Source organism: Tetrahymena thermophila (assembly GCF_000189635.1).
Source record: "Tetrahymena thermophila SB210 genomic scaffold scf_8254475, whole genome shotgun sequence".
NCBI classification, from domain to species: domain Eukaryota; phylum Ciliophora; class Oligohymenophorea; order Hymenostomatida; family Tetrahymenidae; genus Tetrahymena; species Tetrahymena thermophila.
In genome coordinates, this window is record NW_002476250.1 from 437,923 (window position 1) to 458,147 (window position 20,225).

The window sequence follows — 20,225 nt, forward strand, 5'->3', positions numbered from 1 at the left end:
ATTTTAGTAAATAAATCTATGAATTTAGTACAGTGAAATCAAAGAAAAAAAAATTTTTGCTTATAAGGTGCCTTTACTTTTTAGCATATAGAATAGATTGATTTATAATTTGTATTTATATTTTTGTGATTTTTTAGAAAAGAAGAAAGTCAAAAAAATTCTAATCACCTAAATAAATAAGAAGGATTGTAATTTTATAAAGGAGATAGGAGATAGAAAATATAAAATGAAGAAGAACCAAGGAAGTGCTGGAAACGGAAATTAAAATAGTAATTTGAATAGTAATAGTTAAAGCTAAAACAACACAAGTAAAGGAAGGTTAAGTGCATAAAATCAAAGAAAAGTAGCACAGAGTAATACAAATATCTCCCATTAAAATAGTAGCGCTAGCACAAATAATAATAGTCATTAAAGTATATAAAACCAAGAGGAGAAAAGGAGACCTCAAACAAATGCAGATAAGTACAAGCCTAACTAAATATCGAATGTTAACAATTTATAAAGGCAAAGTGTACAAAGTGTTACAAATTTAAGAGAAAAAAAACAATTGGAAATGCATGCTGATTAGGATATATATTATGGAGATAATGATGACAATGAAGATAAGATAGCTAAAGATTCATAACCAGAAACTGAAAGGCAAATAGAGTTATCAGAAGATTAAGAAAGTATTGTCAAGCTAGTCAGTGGTTATTTAGTGAAGCATGGGTGTAATCGCTCAAATGAAATATTTCTGAAAGAGATTTACAGACCATAGAATCCTCAAAACAAAAAGCAAATGATAGTGAATTAATTAATAAATGTAATTTTTAACAAATCCATTAAGAAATTTTTAGCTTATTAAGTTAGATTAAATACCTGAAATATTTTATTTTTATGTTAAAATCAACAATTTTAAACAAAAATAATTTATTTAAGATAAAAATAAATAAATATTATTATAAATGCTTAATATTTCAATATTATTTTTTTAACAAATAGGCATTTTAAAAAGGTAAAAGAGATTTGTTTTTTGGTAAATGGACGTCATTCCCTCACAACAACAAACCAAATTAAATTGATAAAGTAAGCATTTGTGAAATTCGTATTTTTAAAATGGAATTTATTGCTAATGGTTGATTTATTTTATTATAAAAATAATTTAAAAATTTTAAAAAGAAAAAATTAAAATTTTTTGAAAAATTTTAAAAATCAAATCATTTGAAATTAAAAATTATCTTTATATCTGAATCAATGAATGAACGAATTAATTAATGAAAAAATTTTAATAGAATATTTTGGATTGAATACTTACTAAAATGTTGTTTTAATAATTATTGATTAATTAATTAATTAATATAGTTGGAATTCTACCTTCAAATATATTTCTTGATTTATGAGATCCATCCTCTTTTCAAGACTAAAGATAAAATAGGCAATGATAGAATTGAGTACTTTAGATCATATTTAGATTCAAAAGGCTCTGAACTATCTAAAACTACAGAATTACTCACTTTTTATGCACTTCCTTACATATAAAAACCATATGAACATTAGAGCTTTAAACACTTGTTTACATAAGAGTGGGTGTAAGATTTGCAAAAGAAACTTAAAAGTTCATTAGATAAACTGATAAATGAAGAAGATTAATACTGTAAATTGGAAGAATTGTATTTTTAAAGTAAAAGTAAACCAGATTAAGCTAAATAGTAATAGGCACATCAATAAATTTTAAGTAATTAAAATGTAGTACAATAGTAGCCTTTTTATCCAGCACCTTATGCACCTGCTTTACAATAATAAATGAATAACAATGGATAAAATATTAACATAAGCAACAATAATATGCAACCTAACAACATTAATGTTAGTTATTTGTAAAATGACATAAGCTACCTTCCAGATAACTCTTACATAACAGACAATAACTCTCTAAGAGCTAATAATGATTAATATCTTAGGGTATTGTAAGAGTTAAACTCAAGATATTCAAATCTTCATAAAGTTTATATTTAAGTCTAAGAATAAGCAAAGTAAGCTATTATGGATTCACATTAAAAGTGGTTTAAATTAGGATAAGATCTAGTTTATTTAGCAAAAGATGTAAAACTATTTATTTATTGATTAAAATAAAATTGTTTATTTGAAATAAAATATTACAGTTAATAGGTATGGTGGAAATGGCAACTAAGGGTAATCCTCCTTCGCCTCAAATATTCGAAAGTAAAAAAAAAAAGCTTGGCTAGTTTGAACATTTCCTGAGCTCAAATATAGAAGACTTAGTTTAGTAGAATCAGGATATATCATTATTTGAAAAATAAGTTAGTATAATTGAATATGATCAAAGTCCAATTATGCAATAGTATAAAGTGTAGTAGCATCCTTAGTTTAACGGTTAAATTTTAAACTCCAACTTATAATTTGACTAATCTCCACAGAATATACAATAAGTTGGAGCTGGCTATGATATAAATTTACTAAATAGCAGAAAAGGCTAAAATTCTTATGATTAAATGTCATAAGTGCAATAACAATAGCAATAACAATAAATTCATCAATAACATCAACAATATCAAATTCCTCATTAGAATCAATAGGCGTTATAATAAAATCATAATTTATATTAACAACATTAAATAGATTAAGATAATGACTTCCAGTCTTATGCACCAATAGATTTCAATAAAATAAAAATATCTTTAAAGTAGGAAACAAATTTTTAATTTAAAATAAGCATACTATAAGCTCTTCGCTGGAGAATTGCTAAAACTAGGAATGCTTATTAAAGAAGGGAAGTTATTATTTCTTACACAATAAATGATCTCTTAGGGTGTTCAAAAAATGATTAACTACTTTAGAATTCTATTTTTAACTCACCAAACGAAAGGCTAACTGAGTAATAAATAATACACATTATATAAACCTATTTATTAATTTTATTTATTTAAAAACAAGATTTGGTCTTAGATTAGTTAATGCATTAGCTTCAGATTTTGAGGGTCGTACATATCTAGTTGAAAGCGAAGCTCTTGTAAAACTCCTGATTGCTATACTTCGTCGTGAAGTAAAATTTAATTTCAAAAGAATTTGCTAAATTTAATCATTTATTTATTTATTTTACTAGAAAGAAGATTCAAGTACAAGAAGAAATGCCTTAGGGGCTCTGTAAAAGTTATCTTTAAGAAAAAAACCTCAAATTGTAATGATTTAGAATGATTTAATAAAATGGATAGTCGAAACTTTAAGAGAAGTAAGATTTTTTAATTTTTAATTTAAGTAATTAAAGAGGTTCACATTTTTATTTGACAGGAAAAAGATTAGCTAAGTGAATATAGCTATGAATATGCTACAGCCTTGTTTATGAATTTATCTTTAAGATCTCTAGGAAGAGATAAATGTGAAGATGAAGATTTAAGAGTTTTAGAAGTTCTACAGTAATTATTAGAGCATGAAAACTAACAAGTCAGAACTTTTGTAAATGGAACATTATACTCACTACTTAGCAGACCAGCTCTTAAGGAATAGTCAAGATAGCTCTCTTTATTGCAATATCTTGTTCACTTAAGAGATAATTCTGACGAAAGATTTAATAAACAATTACAGTAATTAATATAATAATAAAATATACATTTTCACATATCAGTTATAATAATCATTTAAACCAACTTAACACTCAGAATAATTTTAATCTAAAAATAGATATATAATTAACTAGCTAGAGAAGCCTGATGAAGAAGAGGAAGAAGAAAATACTAGTGATTAAGAAGAAGATAATGATGAAGATGATATTGAAGATGAAGAAATGGATGATGAAGATGACTAGGATGAATACTTAGACCTAATAGAGGTTCCAGGAAATGATTAACAACTTATTGGAGAAAATTTATTGATTTAATAATTTAGCTTAAGAGGCTAAGAGGCACTTAGATAGCATAATATGACAAGAACAGCATTAGAAGAAAGCAAGAAAAACGCTCATAACTAATCTATTCTGAATTAATCAAGAATAAACAATAGACCTGAGCCTTTTAATAGACCTGCCACACCATCTCTATCTATCAGCTAAATCTCACACTCACAAATGCAGGGTAAAAATAAATTATTAAAATGTTTAATGTTGTTTAAAATGTATTTTAATAAAATATTTTGTAGGCTACTAACAAGATACTAAGAGAAACAAGAACTAACACAATATTTAGCATTAAAATAGCTAACAAAAGTAATATCAGTAAAATATTTACACATAACAGTAATATTAATAAAGAGATAATGGAGAATAATTAAGTTAGTAGCAATAGCAACTAATGCTACTAAAGTAAAAGTAACAAATGCAATAACAGTAAATTTAGCAAAATTAACAATAACAACAGTATATCAACTAATATTAATAACACTAAAAGTAAAATCTGAATTAGTAATATATTCATTAATCTCCATAAATGTACAACGATGGTAATAATTACTCATAAAATTCTTCTGATAGCAAAACCTATATTCAACATCAACAACAACATCAATAGTCAGTCAAAAACAATCACAACTTGCCAGTTAATTAAAATGTAAATACGTTTAAAAATATTTTAAAAAGAATTTGATCAATACATTTTATTTTAAAAGACAAAGTTACCACATAACGAGATAAAAGTATCAGACACTAAAGAGGCATTTGCACCAAGACCTAAAATACCAAGAACACCACCATCAAATATAGATGAGGATAGTAATTGAGTGATGTTTAATTGAAATATAATCCAAGCACTTCCTATAAAAATAAATTATTTTCCAAAAACCAAAACACAACAAATAAAATTTAGGTGTATTTTGCTATCTTAAGAAGCCATAAATCTTTCTATTTTTTTAAGAGTCTTGGTAGAAAATTTTGAAAATATAAGTATATAGTAATAATAATAATCAGAGCAAGTTTTCACACACCCTTCACTAAATAAAATGGGTATTATTTTATGAATTAATTTATCTACCTAACTGTATATAAAACTTCCATTTAATTTATTATTAGAAATAAAATATATTTTAGATTTTATGTAATTTGTATATAACTAACTAACTACTGTTTCAAGTGGAATTCGTTAAGAATATTCTATTATTCTTTATTCTACAAAATATGTTAACTAAAATTTGTAATCAGAATCTTTCTAAATTTCTATTTATTAAATTTTAAATAATTATTAATTTGTGTTCTTTTAAACTTCTAAAGTTATTTTGTTTAGAAAAATAGAATGTTAGATAGATAAATAGAAGTAATTAATCTGATCATTCTATATATCTAATATTATAATAGATGCTTTTTGATGTATTTATCAGAACTCACTTGCATTCTTAAAAATCCATAAAATATAAAATTAACTCCCTGATCTTTCTTAGAAATTATTTAGAAATTATTGCAATCTTCTATTGTTTATCTACTTGTTTATAATCTTTATTTTATTTTATAATATTTTTTAAAAGAAATTTGTGGTTAAGTTGAAATATTAATAAAAATGCAAAACTTTGAAAATAATCTTGATTGGTTCTAGCTTGAAAAGTTTACAGGTTACTTACATAATTTATCATAATAAACAATATATTAAAATAAAATATTTATAAGAAAACGAGCTAAAGATAATATTCTTGCAGTGCTACGGGTAATTCAATATATCTTCAAATGACTTCAATGATACTCAAAAGATAGATTCTCTTTATCAAAAAACTCTTGATTAAATTTATGAATCTCTGTAAAGATAATCTTTTAAAACTTTGACTTCGCAGAAAATCTAAGAAAATTTACTTCAATTCCAAAAGCAAGTAATTAATTAATGATTGATTGATTGATGTCGATTATTGTTTTAAAATATTATTTTAAATAAAATAATAATTAATTATAGATTGAAAATCCAAGATATGATTTTAAAGGACTTGAGTTTGAAGTATATTTTGAAGATGTAATCAAGAGTGATTATAAAAGCTTAGCATTTTAAATTTCAAAGGCATTTTATATTGATAAGCTTTCTATGTTTTTCTAAGCGTGTAGGATAACTGACTAAAACATAAAAATTCTCTCGCTGATATTTACTTAGAACAAAAGTATTAAAAATTTAAAGCTTCATATTGGTAGTAACTCAATCACTAATTAATCAATGTTCTACATCATCTTAAACCTAGCTTTAAATAAGAGTATTAAAAGCATAGAATTAGAGTATAATAATTGCGAAATGTTAGTTTTAAAGGAAACTACGAGAATGTTATCAGCATTTTTACATTATAAAGCTAAAGACTGCCCACTAGTAGAAGTTAATATCAGTGGTGGTTTTGGTTTAACCAATTTACCCTTAATTCCTTAAAATCTATAAACACTTTAAAAAATAGATTTGCATGTAAGCAATAATATTTTCAAGGATGATTAATTATTAATTAATATTTGCTCAGGTTTGTAAAATAATCAAAATCTGGAAGTATTTTCGCTAGATTTCAAAAATAATAATCTTACTCAATATGGAATTTCTTAACTTGCAAATTTTCTTTATCCCACAAAATAAGAATCTAAATTAAAAGAATTGAGGCTCAGTTTAAGCGGAATTGAATAAGGCTGCAATGCTAGCTAAGCAATCCCAAAATTAGGAGAAGTTTTACAAACTATGAAATAATTATACAAATTTGAGATAAACTTGAATGACTTTAATTTAGAAAGCAATCATTTTGGCTAATTTTTAAACTGCTTAAAAGCTAAATAGGGATTGCCTTTCTAGTGGCTTTTTATTTCTTATTCAGGAAACCCCAATATCAAATTAGAAGATGAAGTCATTCTGGGAGAAATAAATGCTAAAAATTACTTTAACTATGGAATAAACGTCGACATAACAAATGACTAAATCAAAATAAGCAATAAAAAAATTGGTGCATAAGAAGACAATAGTTTAACTTATGGCTAAATTAAACAAATTGGAGAAAGTGTTTATAATTTTCCAAACTGTTAAAAACTCGACTTAAGTTAATTTAGAGCTAACTGGAGTCTTAAGCAATAAAGGCTCCTGAAGTACATTCACATAACCAGTGGATGTAATACTACATGCTATGTCTCGAATATTGAAGACTAAAGTATTCCTAAATGGGATTTACTTGACATTTTTCTCTCGATAAACAAGCTACAGATACTAGCAATTTACAAATCTTTGCAAGGTATTTTGCCAATTTCTTTGCCTTTAGCTATATATGATTTAAGAGAGGATATGGATTTGTAAATTAGTAAAAATTATAATCTTTGATCCTAGAAAAAAATTATCGTTAATTAAGTTAGTACATGTAAATGTTTAATATTTAACTTTATGTGTAAGATTTTCTTTATCCTTGCTAGAAAAAATTCAATAGAGATAGATAATTCATTAATTTCTAATTAATTTAGCAAATAAATATTAATTTGCTAATTTATAAATTTTATTTCTAATTTTAATCATGTATTAATTCTAATTTATAAATTATTTTATTTTTTTCAACTATCTCTTTTTTATTCAAGTTTAACAAATTATTAAATAAATTCTATACAACTCTATTGATACATTTCATAAAAGAATTTATAAATTTGGGTGTTTCTATAAGGTTAGATTTTTGCTTTTCAAAATAATTTGTTTGATTATTTATCTTGTTGCATATATTTGAATTGAGTAGATTAAAATTATAAAAAAAGTAAATTTTAAAGTTTTCCAAAAATAATTTTATTTTAAATGTAGTATGTGTGTTTAGTTGAAAAATTATTTTAAATAATTCATGTTAATTAAGTGATTTAAGAAAGGAATAATTACAAATAATAAATATCTATCAGTAATATTGATTTAATATTTAAATCCTAAAAATTATATCAAATTATTGAAAGAATAGAAAGGTTTTTTAGGTATAACTCACTCTTTAAAATACTATTTTATTTAAAACTATAAGAAATTGATGAATATTTTATATTTTCAAAAGAATGCTGTAATTATTCTAAATATTTAAATTTTTTAATTTTGTAACAAATTACATCAACATTCAAGTGAGTTGCTAGTAAATTAGAAGGCGAAGACGTCAGTCGTTTATTTATTTTAGTTACAAAATAATATTGAAAAAATTAAAATGTAAATAAAAAAAACATTTTTAAAAATATTTGTAAAGATATTTTTGTTCATAAAACAAATTTTCTTTAAACTAATTGGAAGTAATTTTTCAAATTTTTTGAGTATTTCAAATTTAATACAACAAAATATAAAATCTACTTGAAAATAGATTTAAAAAAACAATACATCAAAAATTTACATTCACTTTTTAAAAAAATTAAGCTGCTTAACTTTTAAAAAGATAGATGTAAAAGTCTTTGTTTCTATGATTGATAAAAGAAAGTTTTGTTTAAGAAAGATTTGATTTGATTTGCTTAATTAAGGTATCAACTATTGAGATACTAATTTGTGTTATTACTAGCAATTATTTTTGTAAGTGATGTCAAAAGATAAAAGTCATAGTTTTTTATAAGTTTTAATTTGGTGGTAATTATATTTTTAAATTTTATATGTTTATATACCATCATCATATGCTTTATTATTATTCAAAACCATTTAATCTTATGAATATATAAAGCAAGCTATTAATTTGAATACTCACTTGAAAATATTTGATTCTTCAAAATCTTCTATTTTAGTTAAATGATCTCCATTTTTAAATTTGAATTGGAATTTAATTTTGATTTTCTTATGAATGAATAGGTAATTGCCTAATAAATATTTATTTGAAAAATTCGTTAGCTATTAAAAAATGAATATAAAAGGTATTTTATCAGTATTTTTCATTTTCATAAATTAATTGAGAATGATTGATGTTTCTTTTATTAGATCTTTTATTTTTTTAGCAATTACGAGTAAAGATTTGTCTTAAATTTTCATATACATAGACAATATAAGTCTTATTTATTCATTAGAATTTTAAAAAGAATAGAAGGAGATCATATAAAAGAAATTTTACTATTCCTAGGTGCTATTTCTGTAAATTAGAATTTAATTTAAAAAAAAAAAACTTAGGGTAATTTACACTGAAATGTATCAGCTTTAGAATTCTTTAGCAATTTCTACTAATTCGAATGTAAAAGTTAAGTTTCTTTTGAATTTTGAGACCATTTATTTAAATGTATCATTATTCTTATATTTTTAGAAAAGATTCAATTTTAATTAAAAGCTAGCAAAGATATTCATAATTTTCATAATCTTTTTTAATCAAAAAAAAAATAATAAAAAGTAAAATTAACAGTTTGAGAAATTAATTGTAAAAAATTAAATTCTAATATAAAATCATAAATAAACAAATTAACTATTTTCATTTAATCAATATAATATTAAACTGAATAAATTATACATATAATAAATAAAACATCATGGAGAATTAAGAATCCTAATAGGAATAACTTTTTTTGAACAGATACCGATTAGGTAGAAATATTGGATAAGGCAGTTAAGGTCAAGTAAAACTTGCTCTTGATACTTAAACTGGTTTAAAGGTTGCTATTAAAATTTTTAAACACAGAAAGATGAATAACATGGATTTTTTGTATTTATAAAGAGAAGTCAACATACTTTCATAACTACAAGGCCATAGAGCTTTTCTTAAATTAATTGATTTTGCTTATAATATAATTTATGTCAATGGTCATGGCTAAAAAGAAGTCATATCTGTCATAATTATGGAATATGCTAATAATGGATGCTTATTTGATCTTGTTTCATTTTTCTAAGAAAAATACAGCGAAAATGTGATTAAAGTAATTGCTTTGTAATTAATAGACGCTATAGAACATATGTAAAAGTATAAAATTAGTCACAGAGATCTGAAATTAGAAAACATAGTTATAGACGCAAATTACAATTTAAAGATTATTGATTTTGGTCTCTCGATTTAGGAGACTTAAGACTGTAAACCTAAATCAAACGTTGGAACAACACCATATGCACCCCCAGAAAGATTTTTAGGAAAAGAATATAGTGGATAAAAATTTGATATCTTCTCATTAGGAGTCTTACTATTTGTACTTAGATTTAATTAATATCCTTTTACACACAGTAATCCTGAAAATTCTTAGGAAAGTGGAAGCTTCTTTCTTTTTTCCGAAAATAGATAATAATTTTGGGAGCTCATTATCTCAAACGAAAGACCAGAAGAATTAAGCTTTTTGGATATGCTGAACTGGATGTTATAGTAGGATCCTCAAAATAGGCCTTCTATTGAAGAACTCCGCTTGCATCCATTTTTATTCAATAATAACTCATGCGATAACAAAATTGAAAAATTTTTGTAAATGAGAAAAGAAATTATGAATGAAATGATGAAGAAATAGAAAGTTCAGAAAAATGAAATTTAGTTACAATAATAACAAAAGGAAAAACATCAAAGATGTACTGAATAAAATTAAAAATCTAATGAATAAAATTAGTCCAATCAATCTATATCAAATGAATCCTCAGTTGCTAATTAATAACCTCTTATTAGTTAAATTATTGAAAAACATAAAAATTAATAATTTCCTTTATAGTTTTACTCTAAGTAATGCTAAATGTAGATTTCTGATTAAAAGCAAGAAAGTTTACAATAAAAAATTATTAGTAACAAAATTAATCCAATAAAACTTGATAAATAACACAATCCCTTGGCATATTAACAAAAAATGGTAGGCTAATTGATACAATAGCCATAAGTTAGTTTTTTACTCAAAACTTCTATTTTTGATATGAAACACTTATAACTATTAAAATAGCAAAAGACTTAAAAAAATATTTCAGACCTAACAAAATAACATTTTAAAAAACATTTCAATAAACAAAACAGCTTAAATCAAGGAATTAAGCAGCAAAATCGTAATAAAATCATTTTAACAAATTCTTTAATAAATAAATAACAACTATTAATAATTCATAACGAAAAATATTTATCCTTCAAAAAATTATTTTTGAGATAATATACTTACGAATTGTCAAAGCTGTTAGGAATAGAAAAATAACACACAAACTAAAATAAAGAAATTTCTAAACAAATAAATCAAATGATTTAATTTCACTTTTTAACCAAAATCTAGTAATATCTCATAATATTTTTATTTTAATTAAATAAATTATATATCAAATTTAACCAAATTCTTTCAGTCCTAATCATTTAAACCATATAAACAATTAATAACAAAAATACAGAATAAAGATTTACTCACTAAAATAATTAATTTGAAATCTTATTCTGATCTAATTTATTTCATTTGTTCATATCAATTTACATGTAAATACATATCTTTACTAAATATTCATAATACTTACTTAACTAATTTATTAATTAATTAAAGGATTTATTTTTCCAATTCAATAATTCCTATCTTAGCATTTTATTTTATTCAATTATTTACAATCTAAAATTTACCTCATAAAAAAAATTAGATATTTTTTTTCAAAAATAATCTTATAATCAAATTTTTGGTAAGAATCATTAAAACCTTTTTTAATGATTTAAATACATTTTATGTGTATATTTCAGCTGCATTAAAAAAATGATGTCTAAAAAATAATATCAAACACTCTGATTTATTGAGGTAACTTTACCCCTCTAAGAATGGCGATTGATATAATTTTCAATAACCAAAACAATTTAAGAAAAATCAGTTTAGTTCTAAGATAAAAGACTTTTTGGAGCATACATATTATTTTTGATCACAAAAATTTAATATCTTAGTATTTTAATTAAAATCTGATATATTATTTAATTGAGAGAAATTGAAATGAGATACTTTCAAACCACTTGGAATTGAATGAATCAATTTTATTTTTTATTATTTTAAACTTTATTTAAATTTAAGGAAGAATTTATTAAAATAATTATTTGAGTAATATTGAATAAATATTCCTAAATTAAATTTTAATAAATATAAACTTTATTTTAAATGAATTTTTATGAGTAAGATTCATTATTATATATGTTTAATTATTTTTCTTTTTTAAAATAAAAAAATTTCTTTGTATATTTTTTATCTGTGAAAGAAAGTATTTCATTTTGATAAATTTTAGTGTAGAAAAAATTCTACTTTAATTGAAATTATTTAAAAAAGTGATTTAAAATTTAATTTATATTTTTAAATTGAAATTTTTATTAAATAGTTATTAAAACACAAATCTTTAACTTTTAAATTAATAAATTTCTTGTATTTTTTTATTTGAAAAAAATTACAAAATATAGAAAATCAATCTTTGTTTATTATTAGAAAATTCAAAATGTAGCAACAAGAAGTTTAACAAAAGTAAAACCAATTTTTTTGCGATATTCACTAAGATGAACCTATTATTGCTGTTTGTCTGAAGGATGATTGCGAGCTAGATAGTTAGCGCTTTTTATGCTTAAATTGTCTTTTAAATGAACATTCTATGCATCCTTAGAGCTGTGTTAAACTACGCGAACTTACTAAAAATTCAAATTAATAGTTTAGTAGTAGTTATAATATATTAAATTGGCCTTAAGACAAAGCAATCCAAAAAATAATGTAGCAAGTAAATGATGAAAAAAAGAAAGATGATTAGCTTTTTGTTGAAAATCTGTTTGACAAATTTTAAGAAGATATCATAAGATAAATTTAGATAGCAAAAAAGGAAATTATAAAAATTGTAGAGTCCGAAAAGCATTAGAGACAGCAATTCCTTCAGAACTTAGAGTAAAAAATAAATCAAATAATCGACTTGCGTCCTCTCAAAGAGATTATTTTTGACTAACCTAATCTTATAGAACAATCTGTTTATAACTCCCTCGCTCCTTCTCCGTCATGCAAAATAATGAATAAAGTTGAATCTACAGGTTTTAATTCAATCACAGATTCATAAGCATAGTTAAATGAGTCAAAAAAGTTGGAGCAAATTGCACTTTAAAATATTTAACAAGGTTAATGCTTAAAAGAGTCAATAAATATACTGAAAGACAGTATTTTTAATCAAATATAAACTACATAAGATTCCCTTAATAATTAAGTCTTACAAAATCAATAAAAAAATATGTATCAGAGTGTTTAGCTGCAAAAAAATAACTCTTAATAGGGAAACCTATTAGATGACTAATAACTAGATGATTAAGTTAACTCATAAAATAATTTGACCTAAACAATATACTTAGGAAATGCATCTTCTAGTGAAAATAATAGCAATAGCAATCTTCAAAGCAAAATAAGTGACTTAGCTATTCGCTCTAAAAAGCTAGGAGAGTATTTAAAAAATGATAAGAAGAAAAAATAAGCTGTGGAAGTTAAAGAATATTATGTCAAAAATAAAACGAAATTGGGTAGTAGTTTGCAGCTAAAAAATTTCAATGACGAAAAACAGCTTATATTAAGCTAAATTGAAGATATTCCTTGGGTATTATTGAAATTCTTTGTTTTAGAAAAGCAAAAAATAAACTTTAGCAATACAGATCTTCAAGAAGAAAGTACTTTAGCAATATTTCAAGGATAAAATACTTCAAATTTAGTTTACAGTGATTTACCATTTTCTAATGGCATTTACTCAATAAAAATTTAAGTATAAAATATTCTTACTTAGCATTTATTGATAGGTTTAGTGTAAGAATAATACAAAGATACTCTCAATTTTAACAACAACTGCTGGATCTACTAATGCCTTCTATGTAGAAACTAAGAACATTCAAAAAATATGAGAAGAAATCATCAGAACGTTTCAAGTAAAATATCTTCTTTAATTACAGTGCGCATAAATTTTGAAGAAAATCAAATAAATATATATGATATTAATGACAATTTAATCTCCTCAATGTATTAAGATATTGATTTAAAGACTCATATGTATAGATTTTTTATTTCTTCTATTTCTTAGCAAGCTTAAAATGTGTAGCTTAAGCTAGTTCAATCAATTAAGCTTTTTGATTGATAAATTAATATTAAATGTTTCATAAAGAGTGTAAAAATTATTTTAAACATAAAAATGAATGAATCAATCAAAAAAAACTTTTATTTATTTATTGATTTAATTATTTTTTATTTATTTAAATGCAAAATTAATTTTATTTTAATAAAAATTATAAAACAATATTTTATTACCTAATCAAATAAATATTTAAATTTATTATTTTTGTTTTTAAATTAAATTATTTAATTCATTAAATACATGCATTCATTTTCTAAAAAGAATGAAAATTATTTGTAAATTTAATGATTTAAATAAACTCAATTTAAAATTTAATTTTTAAAAATTTTATATCCAATTTTATTTATTTGCACGTAAATAGTGTTTTAAGGTCAAATTTTACTGAATATAATAAGCTATTAATTCTTTACACAAAAGTATGTAAATAATTATATATTTTAAAATTATTAGTTAAAATAATATGTACAAATAGAAAATAAGAAAACTAAGTTAAATTTTTTTATATTTAAGTGTAAATTTTCACCATAAAGCATATTTCAAAAACCATCTTTAGGTTCTAGCTAAATATTTTCTTGTCTCCTCCCAAGCAAGAAGAGTTATACTCAAACATATTCCTGGTATACCAAACAAGAAAAATGGGAGGGATCTTCCTCCAAATACATCTTAGACACCTGGGACATAGAGAAGGAATAATGCTATTAGTGTCTCAAAAATAACTCCTTAAACCATGGTTTTGTTAAAAGCAGATGTTGTAAAACTCATTTTTCTAGACTTACAGGCAAAAATATTTGACCATTAAATAGTTACAATTGATACAAAGTAAACTGATTATGCCCAGTATATAGCATCTATTGAATAACAAGAAGTTACTTTGACACTATCTGATTTATAACTTGAAGAGTTGACATTACAATGACTCCATTCAATTGCAGGGACCCACTAACCTTAAGAATTACATTTAAGTAATGATTTTCTCAGATCATAATTAACATCATTTAAATTTGACCAGTCAATAGTGTATTTAATCTTTTCAGCAGCTTTAGCATTTTTATTACAGTCACCCAAAGTGAGAGCATGTAAAGCTGAGTTAAAATATGGATCATTATTATGATAAGTATTGAAGTCATTTACAGGAGGTTTATATCCTTCAGCATTTGCAATACCAAATAAAGATTTAACAGGAAAGCCTAAATAATTAAAGCACACAAAATATCCAATAAATCCACCTGCTGATCCAATTTAACCTAACATAAGATAAGATATAGTTATTAACTTTGCTGAAACAAGATGTTCTTCCTTTGTACGTGGTTTTCTTGTCATCACATCTAATTCGGCTTCTTCATATGCTAGAGAAATAGCTGGCCAAATATCAGTACCAACACATATAACGAGCATAAATATACTGGAAAGAGGGAGAGGAATTTGGCAAACTATGAAGGCTAAGAAGGGAACAATTTCAGTCATATTTGATGTTAAAAGATAAACTACTGTTTTTTTAAGGTTATCAAAAATTTTTCTGCCTTCTTCAATTCCACTAACGATAGAAGCAAAATCATCGTCAAGAAGAATCATATCAGCAGCATCTTTAGTCACATCACTACCTGAAATATTCATTGAAATTCCGATATCGCCTTATTTAATAGCAGGAGAATCATTAACTCCATCACCAGTAACTGCGCAAATAAAGCCTTCTTTTTAGCAAGCATTCACTATTTAAAGTTTTTATGCTGGTGTAGTACGAGCAAAAACGCAATAAGGTTTATTTACCCATCTCCTTAGATAGTATAATTCATCATCTCTCCCTTCTTACGAGCATCTATCAATAGACTCTACTATTCTGTCTCCATGTACAACTATTGCTTCACATTTTTCACTTGCATCAAACCAATCAATATCAGGATTTTACTCTAGTATATCTTCATTTGTTTAAATGTCTTTTGGTACAATATTTACTTCTTTAGCTATTGCTGCTGCTGTTGGAGGTTAATCTCCAGTAACCATTATAACTTTTATACCAGCAGATCTGCATTCAAGTATAGCAGCTGGAACTCTAGTTTTCGGAGGATCCATTAAGGAAACTAAACCACAAAATTAAAAGTTTTCCAGTTTAAAGTTGAATTTCGATATTGATGAAACAGTAAAATGAGATCCCATAGGATATAAGTCAGAAGGAAGAGGTAATCTTGCAAATCCGAGTACTCTTTCGCCTCCCTTACCAAAAATAAGATTAACCTTTTTAAATTCATCTTTCCATTTTTAATTAATAATATCAGGTTTTTAGCCTATAAGTACAGAAGAGCAATAAGCCCATATTTTCTCAGGAGCTCCTTTAATATATACACAATAATTACTATTTTATGTTTTTTCTTCAACTATTGTTAATGCAAATTTCACTGAAGAATTGAAAGGCATTTTAGCTTAAGTACCATCAGGATTACGAACTACTTTGAATCTATCACGGAATTTGTTGACATCGGAAATATATTAATAGAAGCGAATTAAGCCTGTTTCAGTTGCATCCCCAATTACTGGGCATGTTAAATAATCTATATCTGTTTAATCGGGTAAGCTAGATGTGTCGAAACGAGCTTCGCTGCAAATCATAGCAGATTAATGAAGCATCATAAAGTTAGGATCATTCATATCATAATCAGCCTTATTTCCATTTAGCAATTTTTAGTTCTGAGCTATATGAATTCTATTATTGTACCACATATGCTTCACAGACATAACATTTTGAGTAAGAGTACCTGTTTTGTCTGAGCAAATACATGTAGTTGACCCTAAGGTTTCTACTGCTTCTAGATTTTTTACTAATACCTACTTTTTAGAGAGATTCTTAGCTGTAATAGCTAGAGAGACTGTAATACAGCCAAGTAAGCCTTCTGGGACGTTAGCAACTAGAATACCAATACCAAAAATAATACATGTAAGAGAATCATAATTCATAACAAAAAAAGCTAAGAAAAAGAATAGAACACCAAGAAAAATTGCAATAATAGTAATCATTAAAACGAAACGATCTAGCTCGATTCTCAAAGGAGTTTTAGCCTTTTTATCACTAGAGGTTAGATCCGCAATTTATCCAAGTGTTGTTCTATCACCAGTACAAATAACGATTCCCTTTCCTGTTCCTTCTTTGCAAAGAGTTCCAAAGAATGCAAGGTTAGAAGTTTCAAGATAGCTATCTGGATGAGAGCATTCTACTGTACGAAGAAGTGGTTCACACTCACCTGTTAGAGGAGAATTATCTACTTTCATTTCGTTAGATTCAATAATACGAATATCTGCAGGAATTTTTTCACCAGCTTTTACTAATACTATGTCACCAACAACTAAAGTCACTGCAGAAATATTTTTGATACTACCATCTCTAATTACAGTAGAGTTTTGAGGAATAAAATTTTTAAAAGATTCCATAATAGCTTCAGATTTAGCATTTTATTAAAAAGTTATAACAGCTGTAATACTGATAACAATTATGATAACAATACCTAAATAAAGATTAGAGGGATCTGAAGAATTTAAGCCATAAGTAATAAAACACAAAATACCACCCAGCCAAAGCATAATAGCAAACCCATTAGTTAATTCCTTGAGAAGTAAAACCCACCATGGTGTTTTATCTTTTTCAGTTAATTTATTTTCACCGTGTTCCTCGAGTAACTTACTTGCTTGGTCTGTTGTTAAACCCTTTTAAGAACTAGTTTAATACTTTTTGTAAAGCTTATCTAAAGCAATTTTATGATCTACTTTAGCTTAGATTTAGTTTGCAGCTTATTCAACCATTTCGTCATGGTTTTAATGGTTTTGTTAAACTTGCTCTATTAAACTTGTATCTTAAGTCTCTAGATCCTCATATTCCATAGTATATTTATTTGAGTGGGGTATCTTGTTTTCATAATGTTACTATTTTTAGCTGTAGTTGTGAAGGTGCTAAGTTTATTTTCTTTCTCTGACAGCATTATTTAATGTCACTGTTTATCTCAGCTCTTCAAAGTGCAAAGCTATAGATGAAACACGTCTACGATTATCGATATCGTTTATATGTTATTACATTTATCAAAAAGATGATAAAGAATGAATAAATACAATTTTTTTTTATATTATTGATTACAAAAATAAATTAAGAATTTTTGATTTTTAAATTAGTTGACTTGAGAATTTGTTAAGAAATTTACTTTTATTGCAATTAATTATTTCTTTCTCAACACTTAATTTAGTTTAATTGATTTTATTCTTTTTAATGTAAGGTAATGATTTACTGTTGCCAAAATCTTTTTTTGATCAAATTTTTTATAACCCATCTAATATTTTTATCTCTTACTGAGAATTTTTGTAATAGAAAACCAAGATCATTAAGCTAAAATAATTAGGTATTTTGCTTCAGAAAAAAATTTTATTTTGTAAGATAAATATAAATTTGTTTTCTAAAAAAATATTGGTTGTAAATTAAGGTAAGTAAATTTTTATTAAATTTATATAAGAAAGCTAAATATATAGATAGATATTTTCAAAATTAATTTACATTCCTATTTTTAATTTTAAATTTGTAAATTTAGAATCTAAATATAGTAAAAAGCGTGAAATGTATTAATCAAAAGATTTAATTAATATTTTCAGATATTATATTTATTTATTTCTGCTAAAAACTTTACATAAATTAGTAAACGATATTATTTTTCATATTAAGTTTTTAAGTATTTTTTAGAGCTTAAAATTTAAAAATTACTAAGTAAGTTAATAATTAATACTCTATTTAAGTAGGATAAAATGATCATATTTACAAGTAAGATATTCATACTAATTGATAAAAAGAATGAATAAGAAATTAATTAAATAAAACTTTTCTGTTCTAGCTTAAAATCAAATAAATACACCTCACATATGTTTGCTTAAAATTGAAAAACACGTTTCTGAATAAATATTAGATTGAAAGATTAAAAGTGAGAAAATAAAATTCAATAGGGAGCAATTATTTCAAAAAGTTCCTTTCAGAATTACTTATCTATTAACTTTTTGATTATTTTAAGATAAAATAAGAAGTTTTTTATCTAATAATTTTTGAGATAGAGTCATATTTTTCAATGATAACTCAAATTTTAAGAAAATCTTTATTCATTTAAAAAATTGAAATATTAATATTGATATTCTAAAAAAATCAATAACTTTTAATGCTGAACAAAATTTTTTGAATTTATTGAATTTGTACTTCTAAACTTTTTATAGTCGAAGCATTGAGTTTTAAGAGAATTTAAAATCTGAGCATCACCTATCCTTAATAAACACCTTGTTTCCTATTAATTTCAAGCAAACACGTTGCATCACCCATTTTTCCACAAAATTCATTCTTTTTTTTTCTTAAATGAATAATATAATATTTTTTAGGTAATTAATTTGAGTATGAAGGTCAACAGTAGTTTTTTTATTAAAGATTTGATTTTTTATAAATCTAAAATATTTGTATATACTTAACTTAAACATTATTATAACAGTTTTTCTATTTTAAAATATAATCCTTCTTAACTAAATGAATTAGATTAAAAATTCAAAATTTCATCTTTAATAACATTAAGATTAGATAATTAATTTTTGTTCGTGAGGTTACAATTTATCTTTCTTTATTTGAGAAATAAAAATTTTATTAAATATTTCAAATGAATGATGAAATTAAAGTTTGAAATTCTTAGAAAAATATTTTTTATTAAAACTCCACTACTTAAAAAGAAGATATGATAAATTTTTTTACTAATATGTAATAAAAAATTTAAAAACTAATATTAAAAAAATACTTCTTTTTTCTCATGCATTCTTTAAACATACTTTAAAAGGATTTTGTTTTAAATTTGAAAAATAAACAATAAAATATGATAAATTCTTTTTCTCAATAGAAAAAGGAATATATTAATCTGATTAGAATTAGATAAGTCTTTTTAAATTTATATGTTATTGAGGGTAATTAAATTTTACTGCATTGTACTAATAATTACAAACGAGGATTAAATTAAATTTGAGAAAAAAAAGTATTTTCAAAAAATAGGTACACTTTTTTAAATTTTTCTATTTATTTTTTTTGTTTTAAAATTCTGCTTTTTCTTAGTCTAAACGATTCTGATTTCTATAGGTTCTTATGTGAATAATCTTAGTTTTTAGAAATGAAACTGAATTAAAAAATAATAATTATATCTTTTATTTTTATACATATTGTGAAAATAAAATTAGAGGTATATCTTATGTCTATTAATATCATAATTTTGCTCTTAATATATTATATTTTTTTTGAGTTTAAATGAAAATTATTTATATTAAAGAACATTTAGTGCTACATTTTGTAAAACTTTA

General features: G+C 23.9%; 5 protein-coding genes across 5 annotated transcripts; 4 read left to right on the top strand and 1 right to left on the bottom strand. All coding sequences in view use genetic code 6, as the record gives it.

Moving 5' to 3' along the window:
- Nucleotides 1-100: 100 nt before the first annotated feature.
- Nucleotides 101-4,707, top strand: TTHERM_00420850 (hypothetical protein; the record flags this gene model as incomplete). The annotated part of the gene is made up of 10 exons (XM_001033340.2): nt 101-802; nt 982-1,065; nt 1,342-2,082; nt 2,142-2,875; nt 2,935-3,043; nt 3,104-3,229; nt 3,289-3,581; nt 3,679-4,067; nt 4,132-4,538; nt 4,597-4,707. Exons 1-10 carry the CDS (start codon nt 227-229, stop codon nt 4,705-4,707), a joined length of 3,570 nt encoding a protein of 1,189 aa, XP_001033340.1. The 5' UTR covers nt 101-226.
- Nucleotides 4,708-5,477: 770 nt separating this feature from the next.
- Nucleotides 5,478-7,238, top strand: TTHERM_00420860 (hypothetical protein; the record flags this gene model as incomplete). Its single annotated transcript, XM_001033341.3, has 3 exons — nt 5,478-5,529; nt 5,585-5,781; nt 5,862-7,238. The coding sequence occupies 3 exons, from the start codon at nt 5,478-5,480 to the stop codon at nt 7,236-7,238; spliced, it is 1,626 nt and encodes a 541-aa protein (XP_001033341.1).
- A 2,126-nt stretch (nt 7,239-9,364) lies between these two features.
- On the top strand, nt 9,365-11,215 carry TTHERM_00420870 (Serine/Threonine kinase domain protein; the record flags this gene model as incomplete). Its single annotated transcript, XM_001033342.2, has 1 exon — nt 9,365-11,215. The coding sequence occupies one exon, from the start codon at nt 9,365-9,367 to the stop codon at nt 11,213-11,215; it is 1,851 nt and encodes a 616-aa protein (XP_001033342.2).
- Nucleotides 11,216-12,233: 1,018 nt separating this feature from the next.
- Nucleotides 12,234-13,886, top strand: TTHERM_000420879 (kinase domain protein; the record flags this gene model as incomplete). The annotated part of the gene is made up of 1 exon (XM_012799369.1): nt 12,234-13,886. One exon carries the CDS (start codon nt 12,234-12,236, stop codon nt 13,884-13,886), a length of 1,653 nt encoding a protein of 550 aa, XP_012654823.1.
- A 516-nt stretch (nt 13,887-14,402) lies between these two features.
- Nucleotides 14,403-17,942, bottom strand: TTHERM_00420880 (Na,H/K antiporter P-type ATPase alpha subunit family protein; the record flags this gene model as incomplete). The annotated part of the gene is made up of 1 exon (XM_001033343.1): nt 14,403-17,942. The coding sequence occupies one exon, from the start codon at nt 17,940-17,942 to the stop codon at nt 14,403-14,405; it is 3,540 nt and encodes a 1,179-aa protein (XP_001033343.1).
- Nucleotides 17,943-20,225: the final 2,283 nt, after the last annotated feature.